Source organism: Platichthys flesus, chromosome 24 (genome assembly GCF_949316205.1).
Source record: "Platichthys flesus chromosome 24, fPlaFle2.1, whole genome shotgun sequence".
In the NCBI taxonomy this organism is placed as follows: domain Eukaryota; kingdom Metazoa; phylum Chordata; class Actinopteri; order Pleuronectiformes; family Pleuronectidae; genus Platichthys; species Platichthys flesus.
Genome location: NC_084968.1, coordinates 15317182 through 15337098, shown reverse-complemented (window position 1 = coordinate 15337098; position 19917 = coordinate 15317182). Strand labels below are relative to the sequence as shown.

The window sequence follows — 19917 nt, the reverse complement described above, 5'->3', positions numbered from 1 at the left end:
TATTTAACAGAATCAGCTTCAACAACATGTGAAAACGTTTCTCAAACTTTTCCCTCTCATCACTTCAGAAACTACTTTATGAGATTTAACTTGTAAAGTCGTTAAACTGAGTTCAGCAGATTGTGATCGTCCTCGTTACATCACAGGGATTTTAGTTTTTAAATGTTGCTGATAATAATCATGAAGCAGGACTTTACACTGAGGAGCTGCAGTGTGTGTCTGTATGAGTGTGTGTGTGTGTGTTTGTGTGCTTGTGTGTGCCCTCCCCCCCACATCCTTATCATGACTTCGGTCATAAACTGAACCTGAACTCCCTCTGAGCAAACTGCTGTGTCACTCGCCCGTCAGCTGCTGAGCCTTCAGGAGCTTCTGCACCAGCTCCGTCTGGAACCTTCTCATCTTCTACATTTCAGGTTTGGTTTTTATTTGTGACATCAGAGAATTTATACGTTTGAGTCGAAGCTGCTTCTGTTGAAGATTTAACTTGATGAGACACGTTGATACTGAATTAACACAAAGTACTGCAGAAGGTCACAGGCGTTTATATACTTTTATATAAACATCTATTTATGTTAGGGTTTATGTTATTTAACTGAAACACGAGCTCGTCAGATGTTACTCGACTGTGTGTAGTTGTTGTGTTTTGTTGTTTAGTTTAGATTCACTTGGATTTAAAGTAAAATCTTAAAAAAAGAAAAAAATCTGCTTCTTTTCAGTTTATTTTGAGAATTCAACGTAAAATATATTGAAAATAAATCAAATGAGAAGTGTCTCAGCAGTGAGTCGTCTTCAGGTGGACGGAGGAGGACGATGTCCCACATCCAGATGGAGACCAGGTCCAACGGAGCCTCCACACACCGGCCCTCAGACCCGGGCCGACCGCAGCATGGGGCCACCGTCAGCTTCCACGACATCTACTACAAGGTGTCTCAGGGAGGACGATGCTTCAGCCGGAAGAAAGTCCCGAGCAAAGACATCCTGATCGACCTGAAGTGAGTGAGCCGCTGCAGCGTGTGCTGAGTCATGTTAACTCGTGTAGAGGCCGGTGATATGAAATATGAATACAGGCCAACCGGAGCTAAAAGAACAACTTATTAACCTTCCACATAAAACCCTGAAGTCGCTGTTTACAGATTCCTCTCCACTTATATGCACAATATGAAACACTACACACATAAACAACAACAAATGAAAGCTTAAATTCAAGAGGTCCCTGGAGAGGATTGTTCCCAGGGGATTGTGGGATGTGCAGCTCTCCATGATCTTCAGGTCACGACTCATCACGTAGCTGCTTCCAGGATGAAAACTCTTTATTAAACTTTCTCTGGAGCATCAGACACGTTTCAAACCCCTGAACCCGAGTCGCTCTAGAAGTGGACGTCACTGACATGAGATCAGATTTACTTTACTTATTAAAAGGTCGTTTCAAGGTGGTGCCTCCTCCTCTGTTCGCCCTCAACACAAAGACATCAAACCTTCTCAGCCTCCAGGTGACACGGCGTTTGAAGAAGTGAGGCCACAGCGTCTTCATTGTGTAGCCTGTTTGTCTACGTGTCCACAAGAGCAGACACACACACACACACACACACGCCACAACAATGACTCTGGGCTTGAAGCAACAAACAGCAGCAGGAAGCTGAACTGGACCTTTGAAACTGAGTCAGTGAGAAAAGGAACCTTGTTGAATTCTCAGGTTCTCTTCAGCACTGGAGGTGTTAGCATGCTAAGCTAGCCTTGTTTGACCCCCCCCCACACACACACACACTACATGATGGTTCGCTCCTGTTTCCAGATCTGAGCCACAGCATCAGCTTGTTAGGTCCAGGTCCAGATCCCACCTGGTCTCCAGCTCATCATCCTCACTGATGAAGATCTGATCCTAGAGATTCTTCTTCTTCATAATTAAACACGTGATGCAACAAAAACCATGAACACAAGAACCTTCACAACTCAAGGTCACTTTTTAAGAGTCTGTGGTTTCACTACTTATGAGACCAAGTGACTATGTATGAAAACTGGGAATGGTCAAAGTGCAGTAGGTGTGTGTGTGTGTGTGTGTGTGTGTGTGTGTGTGTGATCATTGACAGACTGGGTGAAAGGTAGATCCAGTCCCAGCAGCTTATTCAGAGTTTTTATAGAAACGTTTATTGACTTCAATCAAAATGAGAACGTTTTAAAAATTCACAAAACAAACGTCACTGTTCTTTGGTTTCACTTCATCATCGTTTAACTTTGTTTAAAGAAAAGTTTTCACTTTTTAACTCAAGGTTTTTATTATATATTAATAATGTGAACATCTGGATCTGGTCCTTCTCTCTCAGTGGGATCATGAAGCCCGGACTGAACGCCATCATGGGAGCGACAGGAAGCGGCAAGTCATCGTGAGTGTGTGTGTGTGTGTGTGTGTGTGTGTGTGTGTGTGTGTCTGTGTGTGTGTGTCCAAACACCACAGAGAAGATGACAGAACTAAAGTGAAGTTTTTCTAAATTTAAACCGTGTTTCAGGAGAAACCTTTTTCTTTTAAAGTGTGTAGATAAAGTTGTGTTGTATCGTGTGTGTACGGGTTAGGGTTGTGTTGAAGCATCAGTTGTGTTGCAGCTTCCTGGACGTGTTGGCGGCGAGGAAGGATCCCTGCGGCCTGTCGGGGGAGGTCCTGATCGACGGAGCTCCTCAGCCTCCAAACTTCAAGTGTCTGTCAGGATACGTGGTGCAGGTGGGACAGGAAGCAGCCGGCTCCGGACAGGAAGTGTGTGCTCACAACAATAAGAGCTCTAATCAGCTGTTTGATCCCGCCTCCAGGACGACGTGGTGATGGGAACTCTGACGGTGAGAGAGAACTTCACCTTCTCTGCCGCGCTGAGACTCCCCTCCTCCATCAGCGCCCAGGACAAGGAGCAGAAAGTCAACAGAGTGATCCAAGAGCTGGGGCTGAGCCGGGTGGCCGACTCCAGGGTGAGGGGGGGGGGGGGGGGCTGAGCCGGGTGGCCGACTCCAGGGTGAGGGGGGGGGGGGGCTGAGCCGGGTGGCCGACTCCAGGGTGAGGGGGGGGGCTGAGCCGGGTGGCCGACTCCAGGGTGAGGGGGGGGGCTGAGCCGGGTGGCCGACTCCAGGGTGAGGGGGGGGGCTGAGCCGGGTGGCCGACTCCAGGGTGAGGGGGGGGCTGAGCCGGGTGTCCGACTCCAGGGTGAGGGGGGGGGGGGGGCTGAGCCGGGTGGCCGACTCCAGGGTGAGGGGGGGGGGGGGGCTGAGCCGGGTGGCCGACTCCAGGGTGAGGGGGGGGGGGGGGGGCTGAGCCGGGTGGCCGACTCCAGGGTGAGGGGGGGGGCTGAGCCAGGTGGCCGACTCCAGGGTGAGGGGGGGGGGTGCTGACTCCAGGGTGAGGGGGGGGGGGGGGGTGGAGGCTGAGCCGGGTTGCGGACTCCAGGGTGGGGGGGGGGGGAGGAGAGAGCGAAGGGAGGATGGAGGGAAGGAAAAGGGCAAGAGATGAAAACGTGTGTGTGTGTGTGTGTGTGTGTGTGTGTGTGTGTGTGTGTGTGGTCAGGTGGGCACTCAGCTGATTCGTGGGATCTCCGGCGGCGAGAGGAAGAGGACGAACATCGGCATGGAGCTGATCATCGACCCCCCCGTCCTCTTCCTGGACGAACCCACCACCGGCCTGGACGCCAGCACCGCCAACTCGGTCCTACTGCTGCTCAAGAGGTACACACACACAGACACACACACACACACACACACACACACACACTGGTCAGTGTACTTAAAGATGGCCTCCCTCTCTCTCTGTGTCCAGGATGGCGAACAACGGTCGCACCGTCATCTTGTCCATCCACCAGCCGCGTTACTCCATCTACCGTCTGTTCGACAGCCTCACGCTGCTGGTCACCGGCAAGCAGGTCAGAACCTCCTGTCCCGTGTTCATGTCCCGTGTTCATGTCCCGTGTTCCTGTCCCGTGTTCCTGTCCCGTGTTCCTGCCTCGTGTTCCTGTCCCGTGTTCATGTCCCGTGTTCATGTCACGTGTTCATGTCCCGTGTTCCTGTCCCGTGTTCCTGTCCCGTGTTCCTGTCCCGTGTTCCTGTCCCGTGTTCATGTCCCGTGTTCCTGTCCCGTGTTCATGTCACGTGTTCTTGTCCCGTGTTCATGTCCCGTGTTCCTGTCCCGTGTTCATGTCCCGTGTTCCTGTCCCGTGTTCCTGTCCCGTGTTCCTGTCCCGTGTTCCTGCCCCGTGTTCCTGTCCCGTGTTCCTGTCCCGTGTTCATGTCACGTGTTCATGTCCCGTGTTCCTGTCCCGTGTTCATGTCCCGTGTTCCTGTCCCGTGTTCCTGTCCCGTGTTCCTGTCCCGTGTTCATGTCCCGTGTTCCTGTCCCGTGTTCATGTCCCGTGTTCCTGTCCCGTGTTCCTGTCCCGTGTTCCTGTCCCGTGTTCCTGTCCCGTGTTCATGTCCCGTGTTCCTGTCCCGTGTTCCTGTCCCGTGTTCATGTCCCGTGTTCCTGTCCCGTGTTCATGTCCCGTGTTCATGTCCCGTGTTCCTGTCCCGTGTTCCTGTCCCGTGTTCATGTCCCGTGTTCCTGTCCCGTGTTCATGTCCCGTGTTCTTGTCACGTGTTCCTGTCCCGTGTTCCTGTCCCGTGTTCCTGTCCCGTGTTCCTGTCCCGTGTTCCTGTCCCGTGTTCATGTCCCGTGTTCCTGTCCCGTGTTCATGTCCCGTGTTCCTGTCCCGTGTTCATGTCCCGTGTTCCTGTCCCGTGTTCCTGTCCCGTGTTCATGTCCCGTGTTCCTGTCCCGTGTTCATGTCCCGTGTTCCTGTCCCGTGTTCCTGTCCCGTGTTCCTGTCCCGTGTTCCTGTCCCGTGTTCATGTCCCGTGTTCCTGTCCCGTGTTCCTGTCCCGTGTTCATGTCCCGTGTTCCTGTCCCGTGTTCATGTCCCGTGTTCTTGTCACGTGTTCCTGTCCCGTGTTCCTGTCCCGTGTTCCTGTCCCGTGTTCCTGTCCCGTGTTCCTGTCCCGTGTTCCTGTCCCGTGTTCATGTCCCGTGTTCCTGTCCCGTGTTCATGTCCCGTGTTCCTGTCCCGTGTTCATGTCCCGTGTTCCTGTCCCGTGTTCCTGTCCCGTGTTCATGTCCCGTGTTCCTGTCCCGTGTTCATGTCCCGTGTTCCTGTCCCGTGTTCATGTCCTGTGTTCTTGTCACGTGTTCCTGTCCCGTGTTCCTGTCCCGTGTTCCTGTCCCGTGTTCATGTCCCGTGTTCCTGTCCCGTGTTCCTGTCCCGTGTTCATGTCCCGTGTTCCTGTCCCGTGTTCATGTCCCGTGTTCCTGTCCCGTGTTCATGTCCCGTGTTCCTGTCCCGTGTTCCTGTCCCGTGTTCATGTCCAGTGTTCCTGTCCCGTGTTCCTGTCCCGTGTTCATGTCCCGTGTTCCTGTCCCGTGTTCCTGTCCCGTGTTCCTGCCTCGTGTTCCTGTCCCGTGTTCATGTCCCGTGTTCATGTCACGTGTTCATGTCCCGTGTTCCTGTCCCGTGTTCCTGTCCCGTGTTCCTGTCCCGTGTTCCTGTCCCGTGTTCATGTCCCGTGTTCCTGTCCCGTGTTCATGTCACGTGTTCTTGTCCCGTGTTCATGTCCCGTGTTCCTGTCCCGTGTTCATGTCCCGTGTTCCTGTCCCGTGTTCCTGTCCCGTGTTCCTGTCCCGTGTTCCTGCCCCGTGTTCCTGTCCCGTGTTCCTGTCCCGTGTTCATGTCACGTGTTCATGTCCCGTGTTCCTGTCCCGTGTTCATGTCCCGTGTTCCTGTCCCGTGTTCCTGTCCCGTGTTCCTGTCCCGTGTTCATGTCCCGTGTTCCTGTCCCGTGTTCATGTCCCGTGTTCCTGTCCCGTGTTCCTGTCCCGTGTTCCTGTCCCGTGTTCCTGTCCCGTGTTCATGTCCCGTGTTCCTGTCCCGTGTTCCTGTCCCGTGTTCATGTCCCGTGTTCCTGTCCCGTGTTCATGTCCTGTGTTCTTGTCACGTGTTCCTGTCCCGTGTTCCTGTCCCGTGTTCCTGTCCCGTGTTCCTGTCCCGTGTTCCTGTCCCGTGTTCCTGTCCCGTGTTCATGTCCCGTGTTCCTGTCCCGTGTTCATGTCCCGTGTTCCTGTCCCGTGTTCATGTCCCGTGTTCCTGTCCCGTGTTCCTGTCCCGTGTTCATGTCCCGTGTTCCTGTCCCGTGTTCATGTCCCGTGTTCTTGTCACGTGTTCCTGTCCCGTGTTCCTGTCCCGTGTTCCTGTCCCGTGTTCCTGTCCCGTGTTCCTGTCCCGTGTTCATGTCCCGTGTTCCTGTCCCGTGTTCATGTCCCGTGTTCCTGTCCCGTGTTCATGTCCCGTGTTCCTGTCCCGTGTTCCTGTCCCGTGTTCATGTCCCGTGTTCCTGTCCCGTGTTCATGTCCCGTGTTCCTGTCCCGTGTTCCTGTCCCGTGTTCCTGTCCCGTGTTCCTGTCCCGTGTTCATGTCCCGTGTTCCTGTCCCGTGTTCCTGTCCCGTGTTCATGTCCCGTGTTCCTGTCCCGTGTTCATGTCCTGTGTTCTTGTCACGTGTTCCTGTCCCGTGTTCCTGTCCCGTGTTCCTGTCCCGTGTTCCTGTCCCGTGTTCCTGTCCCGTGTTCCTGTCCCGTGTTCATGTCCCGTGTTCCTGTCCCGTGTTCATGTCCCGTGTTCCTGTCCCGTGTTCATGTCCCGTGTTCCTGTCCCGTGTTCCTGTCCCGTGTTCATGTCCCGTGTTCCTGTCCCGTGTTCATGTCCCGTGTTCCTGTCCCGTGTTCATGTCCTGTGTTCTTGTCACGTGTTCCTGTCCCGTGTTCCTGTCCCGTGTTCCTGTCCCGTGTTCATGTCCCGTGTTCCTGTCCCGTGTTCCTGTCCCGTGTTCATGTCCCGTGTTCCTGTCCCGTGTTCATGTCCCGTGTTCCTGTCCCGTGTTCATGTCCCGTGTTCCTGTCCCGTGTTCCTGTCCCGTGTTCATGTCCAGTGTTCCTGTCCCGTGTTCCTGTCCCGTGTTCATGTCCCGTGTTCCTGTCCCGTGTTCATGTCCCGTGTTCATGTCCCGTGTTCCTGTCCCGTGTTCATGTCCCGTGTTCCTGTCCCGTGTTCCTGTCCCGTGTTCATGTCCCGTGTTCCTGTCCCGTGTTCATGTCCCGTGTTCCTGTCCCGTGTTCATGTCCCGTGTTCCTGTCCCGTGTTCCTGTCCCGTGTTCATGTCCCGTGTTCCTGTCCCGTGTTCCTGTCCCGTGTTCATGTCCCGTGTTCCTGTCCCGTGTTCATGTCCTGTGTTCTTGTCACGTGTTCCTGTCCCGTGTTCCTGTCCCGTGTTCCTGTCCCGTGTTCCTGTCCCGTGTTCCTGTCCCGTGTTCCTGTCCCGTGTTCATGTCCCGTGTTCCTGTCCCGTGTTCATGTCCCGTGTTCCTGTCCCGTGTTCATGTCCCGTGTTCCTGTCCCGTGTTCCTGTCCCGTGTTCATGTCCCGTGTTCCTGTCCCGTGTTCATGTCCCGTGTTCCTGTCCCGTGTTCATGTCCTGTGTTCTTGTCACGTGTTCCTGTCCCGTGTTCCTGTCCCGTGTTCCTGTCCCGTGTTCATGTCCCGTGTTCCTGTCCCGTGTTCCTGTCCCGTGTTCATGTCCCGTGTTCCTGTCCCGTGTTCATGTCCCGTGTTCCTGTCCCGTGTTCATGTCCCGTGTTCCTGTCCCGTGTTCCTGTCCCGTGTTCATGTCCAGTGTTCCTGTCCCGTGTTCATGTCCCGTGTTCCTGTCCCGTGTTCCTGTCCCGTGTTCCTGTCACGTGTTCCTGTCCCGTGTTCCTGTCCCGTGTCCTGTGTCTTTATTAACGTGTTGTTTCTAACGGGGCAGGTTTACCACGGCCCTGCGCAGAGCGTCCTGGAGTATTTCTCAGATATCGGTAGGAACATGTTCTCCACTTTGTGAAGCTGTGGTCACGTGACCTGAAGGTGATGACATCATGACCTCTGTTTCCCAGGGTACACCTGTGAGCCGCACAACAACCCCGCAGACTTCCTCCTCGACGTCATCAACGGAGACGCCACGGCGGCCATCGGCCACAGCGTGGATAAAGAAGGTTTGATGTGATGAGCAAACAGGAAACGAGTCCCACAATATTATGACTTTATTTAAAAACATAACTAATATTACAACTTTAATGTTTAATTTACGACTGAAAACATTTGAATTCTTTTCTTCAACACGGCTCTTACACTAGCGTGTTAGAAGTGTGAAACATCCATCCATCAATCATCTCAAAGTTCTGTTATTAATAATAAACAGAATCTGGTTCTGGGTCTGAACCTGTTTTGATTTGAATCCAGATTCGGACTCGGTGTCGAAGTCCAGACAAAGTATCGAGGACAAACTGGTGGAGGAGTACAGGAGCTGCCAGTACTCCCAGCAGACCAGAGCCGAACTGGGTGAGTTCTCTACTGAACGTCTTCTGACAAAGTTCTGTTTGTTTAGTTCATCAGAACCAAACTCTGTCAGTAGCATCACAGCTGGAGCTGCATGAAGCTGTTCAGTCTGAACTGTTCTCTTTTTAATGTGAAGATGAAAACGCAGGTTGATGGTTCAGTTTCTACTTTAACTACTTTGTCAGTTTTACTTTGGGTCAAACCGAAAAGAGACAAAACGCACAGCAGGCCTGCAGGGGGCAGCGAGGAGGTTCATTCCTCACAGCGTGAAATCAAATCACTGAAACCCGAGTGGAGGCCACACCTCCTGGTCGGACAGCTTGAATACTGACGAACATCAAAGCATGAGAACAACCTGAACATGAGCAGACCCGTTTCCTTTGATGTTTCAGTCCTGTGTGTGTTCCAGCCGTTGTGTAGCTCCTGGTTCTGGATGTAGTTGTGTAGAGGTGATTGTGAGTTCTGAGTAATGTCAGCTGACGTCTCTCAGGAAGGCTCGTCCAGGGGAAGCAGACGGTGAAGATGTCTCGCTCCAGAACCATCACGTACAGCACCGGCTTCCTGACCCAGTTCCGATGGGTTCTGAAGAGAACCTTCCAGAACCTGCTGCTCAACCCTCAGACCTCCGTGGCTCAGGTGAGGACGAGCCGACACAGGCCACAACATGTCAATCACATGTTAGTCACATGTTTATCACATGTAGCTGACGTGTAGCTGCGGAGGACCCTGGTGGTCACTGTAGGAACTGCAGCTCAGTGTGTTCTCTCTGCAGATCGCTGTCACCTTGTTCCTCGCTCTGATCGTAGGAGCCATCTTCTACAACGTCCAGGAGGACCAGAGTGGAATGCAAAACAGGTACTCCACTGTACTCTACTGTACTGTACTCTACTGTGTTCTACTGTACTCTACTCTGATCTACTCTACTGTGTTCTACTGTACTCTGATCTACTCTACTGTGTTCCACTGTACTCTACTGTACTGTGTTCTACTGTGTTCTACTGTACTCTACTGTACTCTACTGTACTCTACTTTACTCTACTGTACTCTGATCTACTGTACTCTACTGTGTTCTACTGTACTCTACTCTGATCTACTCTACTGTGTTCTACTGTACTCTGATCTACTCTACTGTGTTCCACTGTACTCTACTGTACTGTACTCTACTGTGTTCTACTGTACTCTACTGTACTCTACTTTACTCTACTGTACTCTGATCTACTGTACTCTACTGTACGCTACTGTGTTCTACTGTACTCTACTGTACTGTACTCTACTGTGTTCTACTGTACTCTACTCTGATCTACTCTACTGTGTTCCACTGTACTCTACTGTACTGTGTTCTACTGTGTTCTACTGTACTCTACTGTACTCTACTTTACTCTACTGTACTCTGATCTACTGTACTCTACTGTACGCTACTGTGTTCTACTGTACTCTACTGTGTTCTACTGTACTGTACTTTACTCTACTGTACTCTGATCTACTGTACGCTACTGTGTTCTACTGTACTCTACTGTGTTCTACTGTACTGTACTCTGATCTACTCTACTGTGATCTACTGTACTCCACTGTACTCTACTGTACTGTACTGTGTTCTACTGTACTCTGATCTACTGTACTCCACTGTGTTCTACTGTACTCTACTGTACTCTGATCTACTGTACTCCACTGTACTCTACTGTGTTCTACTGTACTCTACTCTACTGTGTTCTACTGTACTCTACTGTACTCTACTATACTCTACTGTACTGTGTTCTAATGTACTCTACTGTGTTCTACTGTACTCTACTGTACTCTACTTTACTCTACTCTGATCTACTCTACTGTGTTCTACTGTACTCTACTGTACTCTACTGTACTCTACTTTACTCTACTCTGATCTACTCTACTTTGTTCTACTGTGTTCTACTGTACTCTACTGTACTCTACTTTACTCTACTTTACTCTACTCTGATCTACTCTACTGTCTTCCACTGTACTCTGATCTACTCTACTGTAATGTACTGTGAGTGTTGGACTGCAGACGTGGTATGAATGCTGTTAGTAGTCATACTTATACCGTGACAGTAGTAATACAAGCAGTACTGCAGTACTACTCTTCACCTTCAGTAACCATAGTGTGTTTCTTTAGGGTCGGAGCTTTGTTCTTCGTCGTCATCAACCAGTGTTTCAGTTCCCTGTCGGCCGCCGAGCTCTTCATCGCCGAGAGGAAACTCTTCATGTGGGTCTGACACACACACACACACACACACACACACACACACACACACACACACACACACACACAACCACACGTTTAATGAGGTTCCTCATAAGGTTCCTCACTTTGTTCTGTGTCAGTTTCAAACAGCTTCAGTTCAGTAGGACGTTAACTGTCTCCTTGTCTCTGATGTCTTCAGTCATGAGTACACCAGTGGTTACTACCGTCTGTCCGTCTACTTCCTGTCCAAGCTGCTGTCGGACATCCTCACTCTGAGGACCATTCCTGCCATCGTCTTCAGCTGCGTGGCCTACTTCCTGATCGGTGACTCATCTACACTTCTGCTGCAGTTTCATTTATACTTCAGTGATCGATATGATCCAAGTTCTTCAGGTTGTCATGTGACCTTGTCTGTGTGTGTGTGTGTCTGTGTGTGTCTGTGTGTGCAGGTCTGAAGCCCACCCCCGAGGCCTTCTTCCTCTTCATGTTCACCGTCATGCTCGTGGCGTACACCGCCACCTCCATGGCTCTGGCCATCTCCGCCGACCAGACGGTGGTGGCCATCGCCAACATCTTCATGACCATCACCTTCGTCTTCATGATGGTAATGTGTATCCACTGAGTTACAGGGCTGGTTAGTTACTGAGCCACCAGCTAGTTAGTAGGTTAGTTTAGTCTCATGAGATCAACCACAGAGAAACACGGGTTTGAGAACTGCTGTAAACGATTCAGATCCATAAAAACTCTCTCTCTCTCCCTCCCTCCCTCCCTCCCTCCCTCCCTCTCTCTCTCTCTCTCCCTCCCTCCCTCCCTCCCTCTCTCTCTCTCTCTCTCTCTCTCCCTCCCTCCCTCCCTCCCTCTCTCCCCCCCCCCTCTCGCTCAGATCTTTGCTGGCCTCCTGGTGAACATTCCCTCCATCGCCAGTTGGCTCGCCTGGTTGAGGTACTTCAGTATTCCCAGATATGGTCTGAGTGTAAGTTCACAAACCTTCGTCCCATCAGAACATTTCAACATGTAATGTAACTGACGTGTGAAAAGTAACAAGTTACTTGTTTCAGGCTCTGCAAGCGAACGAATTCACTGGACTGAACTTCTGTCAGGGACTCAACACCACCCTCATCCCACCTGGACTCGCGTACGTAACACACACACACACACACACACACACACGCACACACACACACACACACACACACACACACACACACACACACACACACAGTGTATAGCTGCCTAGCTGAGTGTTGTGTGTCTGCAGGTGCACGGGGGAGGAGTTCCTGGCCCGGCAGGGTGTGGATTATTCCACGTGGGGTTTGTGGCAGAACCATTTGGCTCTGGGCATCATGACCATCCTCTTCCTCACCATCACTTACCTCAAGCTACACTTCATCAAGAAGTTCTCCTAGACCTTCATCATCATCATCATCATCACTGCCCCCAGGGGGCCATGTAATCACTGCCTTATTATCACGTCTCTGTTTTGATTCAGTCGAGAAAACAGCTGTTCAGTTGTTTGTAAAATGATTGTTTCTTGTATATAGATAATAATAATAATAATAATGAAAAGTATTTACACAGCACCTTTCATTCTTTATTGTTATTCACTCCGTATCAACATGTATCACTTTTGAACGATTGATCGATTTTTAGTCATTATTGAGACTAAGACGATTTCACTTATGATTTTTTTATAATAAAATATTTGAATCTAAGTTGAACTTGTATTTTATAATGTTTCACTACAAATACTACTATTAAAACTACACTTTAAACACAGACACCACAGGTTAGGATAAGTTTAGGTAAAGGCTCAAGTAAATCTCCAGGAATGTAATTCAGTGACGTGTGTGTCTGTGTGTTGTGTGCGTGTGTGTGTGTGTGTGTGTGTGTGTCTGTGTCGGTGTGATTCTCTGTGTGGGAAGAGAGCGGTTAAACCCTTGAACGCGCCCTTGAGCAACACAGAGCAGCAGGTTGAACTCCTCCAAACTAAACCAAACAGCGACAGAAGAAACAGAAAAGAAAACAGAAGAGAAACCTTGAGATTTGAGTTTGTTGTGAAAAACAGTTTAAATAAAGTTGAGAGGAAAATGAAAAGTAGAGAAACGAGTTGTGACAGAGTGAAGAGGATCAACAGACGTGTGTTGAAACTGAACCACAAACACGTCATCTGAATAAACTTCAGTCTAGACGTTTTGATTCCTCCTCTCCAGTCCTTCATCGCCTTCCTCCTCTCGTCTTCCTCAGTCCCTCTCTGCTCCTCTTCCTCCTCACTCTTGTTCCTGTCTTCTTCGTCTGAGGTCATGTCCTGCAGGTCGTCCACCTCCCTGCTCCTCTTCCTCCTCTCGGTTCAGAGCGTGGACTCGACTCACGGTGAGTTCAGACGTTTGTGTTGTTTGTTGTTGTAGCTTCACTCGGAGACAAAGAGAAACACGCCTCAGACGTGTTCACGTGAGAATCAGATGACAACTCAGACAGAAACACGCGTGTTAAAGAAAAAACATTTTAATTATAAAAAAACTGTGTTTTTTAGGATTGAATTAAAGATTTTAAGTCAATTTCATGATCAATATATAAATCTTTCATTTTCTGATTTGTCAGGATCCAGTTCCTCTTCAGATAAAGTTAAATGAAAGTGTGAGAATTAAAACCTGAAACAACAGAAGCTTTAAATATCATTTTAATAAACATTTAGCTCGTTATTTGTTGAGTCATGAAATGACTGAACACACCTCTAACCTCCGCCCACCAGCTCGCCTCCTTCCTGTTCTCCCCACTTTCCTGATTCCAGAGGTTGATGGTTTTGCTGTGGACGACGCCTGCCGGTTCCTCCCCCTCCCCTCGCCACAACCCCACACCCCCCCCACCACGACAGCTACCACACCTCCACCCGTCACCAGGAAGGTAGAGAGCAACAGAACACCATCACCTCAATGATCACCATGTTGATTAACACAACAGAGGGACTGTTTGTATCCATTGCTTTGTTTAAATTGTGTTTCACAGCAGCAGTGTGTAACTGTCACTGATCCTCAGCAGCGTCCAGATGTTCTTCAGGATGTTTTCATATATAAATCACTTACTACACAAATTAAACTTTTTACAGATTCTACAGCAGAAAGTTGCTGAAGCTCAGAAGCCTGTCGTCCGGTTGCCTCCAAAGAAACCTCCACCAATCAGGCGACCGCCAGTTCCAGCGGGACCAATCAGGAGCAGCCACCCCAACCCTGCAGCCCGCCTCCTGTACCACCTCCTGACCAATAGCAGGGGACGAGCTTCCCTCCCGGGGTTCCATGGTTCTGTGTCTCAGCCGATGAAGAGGAGGGTGGAGGAGCGAAGGAGCGACAGCTCTTCTTCTTCAGACTCCAGCGACGAGTCCTGAAATGTTTTAAATTAAATTAAGATTCATGGAAAAGTTTTACAGTTTAGTTTGAGTTCTTTTTGAGTTGATATTAATTATTGGGACAACACAACAAGTCTTCATTTAAAAAAACTATTTACACATTAATGACAAGTTTTAAAAATGTTTAATCAACAAAAAAATAAATGAACTCCCATTAAAAAAGTACACAATGTTTCTGTTGTGGTGTCTCATTAATAAACTCGAGGGGCGTGGTTCAGGATGGACGTGGCGGCTGGTTGTCCTTTCTGTCCAGATGTCCACCGGACGGGGACACCATGTCTGTCCTGGTCTCCGTGGTGACGCCGTGGTTGTGTTTGCCTGGAAAATCATCAGAGAAATGTTTAAACAGTTCATAGATTGTGATGATTAATTATAAATAATCAGATGTTGAGCTAAACTTTTTTGGTCAGATCAGATGTAACATATCAAATGTCACTCAATGAATAAATCGAAGGTGTGTGTGAACACCACTCGGTGTCATGGAGCTCCACGTGGTGAAGCCACAGGAGCTCCAGATGTTAGATGATAGACCTGTGGTCCAACACTGTGACTCATCCTGTCTCCATGAGGCGAATGTTTCCTGACAGGGAGTTTTTGTACGAACCATCTCGTCCTCTCGAGTTTCTTAAATCTGGAAAACGGACGTCTGACTTCTTTCTGTTGAGGACGACTCCGCTGCTGCTACAACGATCCACCAGGAGGCGCTCGCTGATCCCGGTGTGACCGGACACCTGCCAGGAAGCAGCAGTCACTCAGTCAGGAGACATTCTCTGTTCAGACTCATGAAGAACCTGAAGGACCTGGTACCTTGGAAGTGAGAGACGCTGGAACGTGTCTCCACTGAGACGGTTCCACCCGTCGACTGCACACGCCCCCCCGAGGCTTCATGATGTCCACAGACCTGGAAGAGACACAGACTGGTTCTAGAGACCATCAGTCTTTAAAACCCAACTAATCAGAAACGTGAACACCTAAACAGATGTTGTACATAGATTGTAATAAGAACTACCTCAAACTCCTTTCATTATCTCAACTGTTCCATAATGAACCAAAAACCATATCTCAAAATAAGACGAGATCTTTAACTTGAGCAGAATCGTCCAAACTCCCTGATGCACGATGAGAGAGAGAACTTTAGTACCTGAGACCGGGGTTTCCATCACGGAGAGCTGTCCCCAGGCGGAGGTGGTCACTGACCAACCAAGAGACCGAGGGGACAAGAGGAGTGGAGGACGGGGGGAGGAGCAGAGGAGTGGAGGACAGGGGGAGGAGCTGAGGAGTGGAGGACAGGGGGAGGAGCAGAGGAGTGGAGGACGGGGGGAGGAGCAGAGGAGTGGAGGACGGAGGAGGAGGTGGTGGAGAGGAATGGAGTATATCTGCAGGGTCCATGCTATGTAGGACGAAACTCCTCTTCGGAGCTTTGTGGTCTGGAGTTGATGTAGAAGGGACGGACGTGGACTCTGAGCCGGTGGACACAGAGTCCTTCCTCTCGTTGTCCCTTGTCTCCCTCACGGCTGCAGTGGACGTGTTGTTGCCGAAACACCAAAGCTTTGCTTGAGATTGTTCAATCATAGATTTGGAGTGAGGGACTCTAAAGGATGTCACATCAGATTTGACTCTGTTGCTTTTCTTCTTCTCCGTGTGACTTGAGATTCCAGAAGGTTCTGAGGTTTCATCTCCTGAAGACCTGGTGGTCCCACTGACGGACCCAGAATCATCTCTGTTCTCCTTACCACAGATTTTCAGTGTTTTCAGAATTGACGTGTTAGCTTTCTGGATTTCGCTCAGCGTTGGGTCTGAAGGTGTCCTGGACTCTGAGGAGATCTTGGATCTAGAAGGGCTCTGTAGATGAACACTGCAGAACTCAGAAGGTTCAGGATCTTGGTTGATGGATATTAGCATGTGGTCTCCAGCTGCTCTTTTTGTTGGGCTTGTTTTTAAGTATTTGTGAACCTCGGTTTTAAAACTCCCCAGTTGATTTTGGGTTTCAATCAGTACTTCCACAAGGTCCTTGTCTTCTGGAAGGTCCTCTGAGGGTTTGTTGGGTGCACATGTGGTGTCCTCTGAGGGTTTAGCAGTTGAAGTGGAGTCAGCTTTGTGTAACCTGGGATTTGAGATTCCTCTGGGTGGTGTCACAGTGCTGTGTGCAGGAGAAGCCTCTTTAAGATCTGAGGTAGGAGGTCCTGACGGGTTGATGGACACTGACGTGTTGGTTCTGGTCATTTCTGGACCTGAGCTGGAGACTTTTGAACATTCAGAAGTTGTTGTTCGCTCTGAGGTCAGTTGGTTGTTCAGATGTTCTGAAGAATGAAGACCCTGGCATGGCTTGGTGACAGCAGGTGTGGTTCGGCTGCTGGCCTCCGTGTGGTCGCTGCCTGACGGCTGACCTGCTTCAGGTGCTGTTTGGTGGAAGCTTGTCAAAGATGAACTCACATGGTCTGTGGTGGAGCTTTTAGACATTTGGGGAACTCTCAGGTTTGGGCTGTTCCAGCTCTTCTTCATATACTCTTGACTTGACTTTGATTTAGAAGATCTGCAGATGTCCATCTCATTTCTTTCACTTGACACGGCTGTGCCTGTGCAACTAGAATAGAAGCCAGTGGAGTGTCCATCTTGTTTCTTCTTTGTGCTTTGTAAATGATCTTCTCTTGGTTCTGGAGGAGCATCTGTCTCATGTTGAGGTTCTTCTGTCTCTGAGTTATTGTCCTTCAGAACTCTCACCACTGATGAATCAGTGGTGGAGGTTTTCTCTGATTTAGTGAATTCCTTCCTCGACCCTGCACCAGTGGATTTTCCTGTTTTACTTTTCATGGCTACTGAAGCTCTTGCTGCATTTTGGAAAGCTTTGCCTGTGAAGGCCCTGGATTGTTTGTTGCTCCTTGAAGGTTCAGAGGTGTTCCGAGTAGTTTTACAAAACTTTGCTCTTCTCTTAGTTTTCTCCGTCTTCTCTTCTTCCTTATTGTCTTTCTTCTCCATTTCCTTGTAAACCTTCTCACTCACCTCTTCCAGTTGTTTCTTGCTTCTCTGGTTTTGCTCATTCCTTTCTTCCTTTTGGCGTCTGGGGGTTTTGGTTAGTCTAGGAAGGTTCGAGTTTTCTCTGTGGTCCTTCTGGATCTTAGCATTTAGCTCATTCAAGAACCTGTTTGGATACAAAGTCGTTGGAGGTCAAACGGTTGATTCATCACAACTCGTGGAAAATCAAGCAATCGCTAACAGACATTTCTATGGATGACGAGTGTAAAGTTATAAAGAGTCACCTGAGGTGGAAAGAGTCTTGAGTGAACAGAGGATGTTCTAACAGCTCGGAACAATGAGCTCGTCTTTCTGGATCCATCTGGAGACAGCTCTGAAAAGATATCACTGATTCTGATTCTTCAGATCTGCAGGGGACTACATGGATGGACACATTTGATTTGTCTTGTTTACATCACTCAGCTAACCAGCTGTAACAGTACCTGAGCCAGGTCCACGGCGGCGGGGGGGACTGTCGGGAAGCGCTGACTCAGCAGAACTTGACCATAACATTCAGGCAATCTGACTCCTGAGAAAACAGGATTCCTGTAGAACAGCTCCTGGTGACGAGCTGTCAGGTGACCTTCAGTAGAGAAATGAGAACATACAGAATAGAACGAGAAGATGAAGATAAGATCATTTCATCTGAGAAGTTCTGCGGTTCTCACCAAAGCACCTGGTGATGTGGTGAATCTGGTCAAGGTCTGAGTCTCCGGGAAACAGAGGCTGACCTGTGAACATCTCTAATAACAGACAACCGACAGCCCACACGTCTACCGGTCTACACACAGACACACACAGACACACATACACACACACACACCTGTTCACATCTCTAGCAGGTCCAACATCCTCAGGTCTACATGTAAACACTTACTTTCCATATCTGATGTCTCCCACCAGCAGCTCAGGAGCTCTGTACCAGCGAGTGGAGACATAGTCGGTGAAGACGTCGCCCACTAGCGTGCGGGCGAAGCCGAAGTCGCACAGCTTGACCACGCCCCCCTGAGAGATGAGGACGTTCTCTGGCTTAATGTCCCGGTGGATGATCTGTGAGGAACCACACCCACAAATACTCAATGATGTTATTCATCTGATCGCCATGTTGAGAATCAGTGAACATCATTCTTCATCTTCTTCACGTGTGACCTGCAGGTGCAGTTTGTGTTCAGGGGGAAATTAGCCCTCTAGTGGCCGTGGTCAAAACTGCAGATCTATATTTTTTATACTAAGACAAGTGCTTCACTTTATTTGTTGAGATATATTTTGAAAACAAAGTGACAGCCGGACCTCACACAGATATCCCACCGGTGGCGTCTGGATGACGGCGTTTCCAGTGCTACCTGACGCTAACCAGTGGCCAGTTGGATGCTAGCTCAAACCAGTGGCCAGTTGGATGCTAGCTCAAGCCAGTGGCCAGTTGGATGCTAGCTCAAGCCAGTGGCCAGTTGGATGCTAGCTCTAGCCAGTGGCCAGTTGGATGCTAGCTCAAGCCAGTGGCCAGTTGGATGCTAGCTCAAACCAGTGGCCGGACCTGAGTTCCGTGATTTTCATCCTTATTGTTTATTTCACGACATCACAGAACTCAATGATGCATCCTTGGCTTCACGTGGGGTGATGGACATTAGAGTCTGTTCCTGTCTTTGCATTGACTTTGACTTATTAGCTTTGCTACTGGTGTGAAGCATGAGACCAGTTCCTCACATTCTGCTGGTGGCAGAAGGCTGTGGCCCTCAGGACCTGGTACAGGTACTGACGGCTGGTGTCCAGGTCCAGTCCACCTCGGTGGAGCTCCAGATCATCCAGGAGAGTCCGCTCCACAAACTCAAACACCAGGTACCAGCGCCGGCGACGCCTCCACACCTCCAGCAGGTCCACCAGGTTCACGTGACGAAGATGCTTCATGTCAGAAAGATGAAAAATAGAAATCAGAGGTTTGTGGAGGAGAAGAGGAACGAGGTCACTAACGTGTTTTACAGTTTTTGAATTATAATTTAATTCAACAAGTGAAGGTCTCGTCAGCTCGTTGTGATTGACGAGCTGCTTTGTGTCCTCAGGCTCGATGATTGACAGCTGACTGATGGACATCTGACTGTTTGACAGGTACCCGGAGCAGCTTGATCTCCCTCAGAGCGATCTTCTTCACCGTCTTGTCATCGTCTGAGTCCACAAACTTCTTGATGGCCACCAGGCGGCCGGAGTCCCGGTGCCGGCACTTCAGCACCGAGCCATAACTGCCCTCTCCGAGCAGACCCAGAGACTGGTACCGCTCCATGAGCTCACTGTGGAGCGAGAGAAGAAGAGCCACACAACTTCACTACACAACTCCAGCTGTTCACACACAAACTGCTGTTTCCAGTTAACTTGGTGGGAGGAGGTTTTATATGTTCGAGAGGAACTCATTCAACTTTGAAGAAGATCCAGGAAGTGTTTTAACTTTCTATAACACTTTAACCCTAACCCTATTTGTTCTAGTTTTCTTTCATCACTGCAACATTTCATGTTACACAAAAAATGACACACACTGAGACACAGGACCTCCGGTATACGCACACACACACTCACACACATACACAGACACACACACACACTAACCTTCCATGGGAATTCCTCTTTACTCTTTAATCGGAGTGATGATCTTCCAACGTAAACACTGAACTAGTCTCACTGTGTGTGTCTGTGTGTGTCTGTGTGTGTGTGTATGTGTGTGTGTGTGCGTATAGTCACCGGAGATGTCAACTTGACCCTGTGTCTCAGTGTATGTGTCTCACTGTGTGTGTGTGTTTGTGTGAGGGCATCTGCAGTTACCTGCTGTCACCTGACCTGTTGCCATGATACCCCCCCCCCCCCCCCACACACACAGAGGAGTGACTCCTCCCTCTA

The 19917-nt window shown here is 49.7% G+C and overlaps 2 protein-coding genes across 4 annotated transcripts; one reads left to right on the top strand and one right to left on the bottom strand.

Moving 5' to 3' along the window:
* The first annotated feature begins 326 nt into the window (after nt 1-326).
* Nucleotides 327-12334, top strand: LOC133950016 (broad substrate specificity ATP-binding cassette transporter ABCG2-like). 3 transcript variants are annotated; one of them, XM_062384166.1, is made up of 18 exons: nt 327-413; nt 780-992; nt 2322-2381; nt 2599-2713; nt 2800-2952; nt 3542-3699; nt 3791-3893; nt 7854-7902; nt 7981-8079; nt 8327-8425; nt 8913-9058; nt 9195-9277; nt 10554-10643; nt 10822-10946; nt 11072-11226; nt 11506-11595; nt 11681-11757; nt 11881-12334. In XM_062384166.1, the coding sequence occupies exons 2-18, from the start codon at nt 811-813 to the stop codon at nt 12026-12028; spliced, it is 1932 nt and encodes a 643-aa protein (XP_062240150.1). In that variant the 5' UTR covers nt 327-413; nt 780-810; the 3' UTR covers nt 12029-12334. The 3 variants fall into 3 exon arrangements, with proteins under 3 accessions (XP_062240150.1, XP_062240149.1, XP_062240151.1); XM_062384165.1 differs by having other exon boundaries at nt 334-413; nt 769-992; XM_062384167.1 differs by having other exon boundaries at nt 335-413; nt 794-992.
* A 1782-nt stretch (nt 12335-14116) lies between these two features.
* On the bottom strand, nt 14117-19779 carry LOC133950015 (cyclin-dependent kinase-like 5). Its single transcript, XM_062384164.1, has 11 exons — nt 19630-19779; nt 19142-19316; nt 18739-18933; nt 17912-18084; nt 17703-17815; nt 17478-17617; nt 17280-17368; nt 15164-17161; nt 14830-14923; nt 14627-14753; nt 14117-14340 (listed from the first exon to the last, which is right to left on the bottom strand). Exons 2-11 carry the CDS (start codon nt 19307-19309, stop codon nt 14237-14239), a joined length of 3201 nt encoding a protein of 1066 aa, XP_062240148.1. The 5' UTR covers nt 19310-19316; nt 19630-19779; the 3' UTR covers nt 14117-14236.
* Nucleotides 19780-19917: the final 138 nt, after the last annotated feature.

Coding starts and splice junctions, on each gene's coding strand:
- LOC133950016 (XM_062384166.1), top strand. CDS start 811: ATGTCCCACATCCAGATGGAGACCAGGTCCAACGGAGCCTCCACACAC. Junction 2,382..2,598: donor ACAGGAAGCGGCAAGTCATC/GTGAGTGTGTGT, acceptor GTTGTGTTGCAG/CTTCCTGGACGTGTTGGCGG. Junction 8,426..8,912: donor GCAGACCAGAGCCGAACTGG/GTGAGTTCTCTA, acceptor GACGTCTCTCAG/GAAGGCTCGTCCAGGGGAAG.
- LOC133950015 (XM_062384164.1), bottom strand. CDS start 19,309: ATGGAGCGGTACCAGTCTCTGGGTCTGCTCGGAGAGGGCAGTTATGGC. Junction 17,816..17,911: donor GGAGACATCAGATATGGAAA/GTAAGTGTTTAC, acceptor GTCTGTGTGTAG/ACCGGTAGACGTGTGGGCTG. Junction 14,924..15,163: donor GATGGAAACCCCGGTCTCAG/GTACTAAAGTTC, acceptor TGTCTCTTCCAG/GTCTGTGGACATCATGAAGC.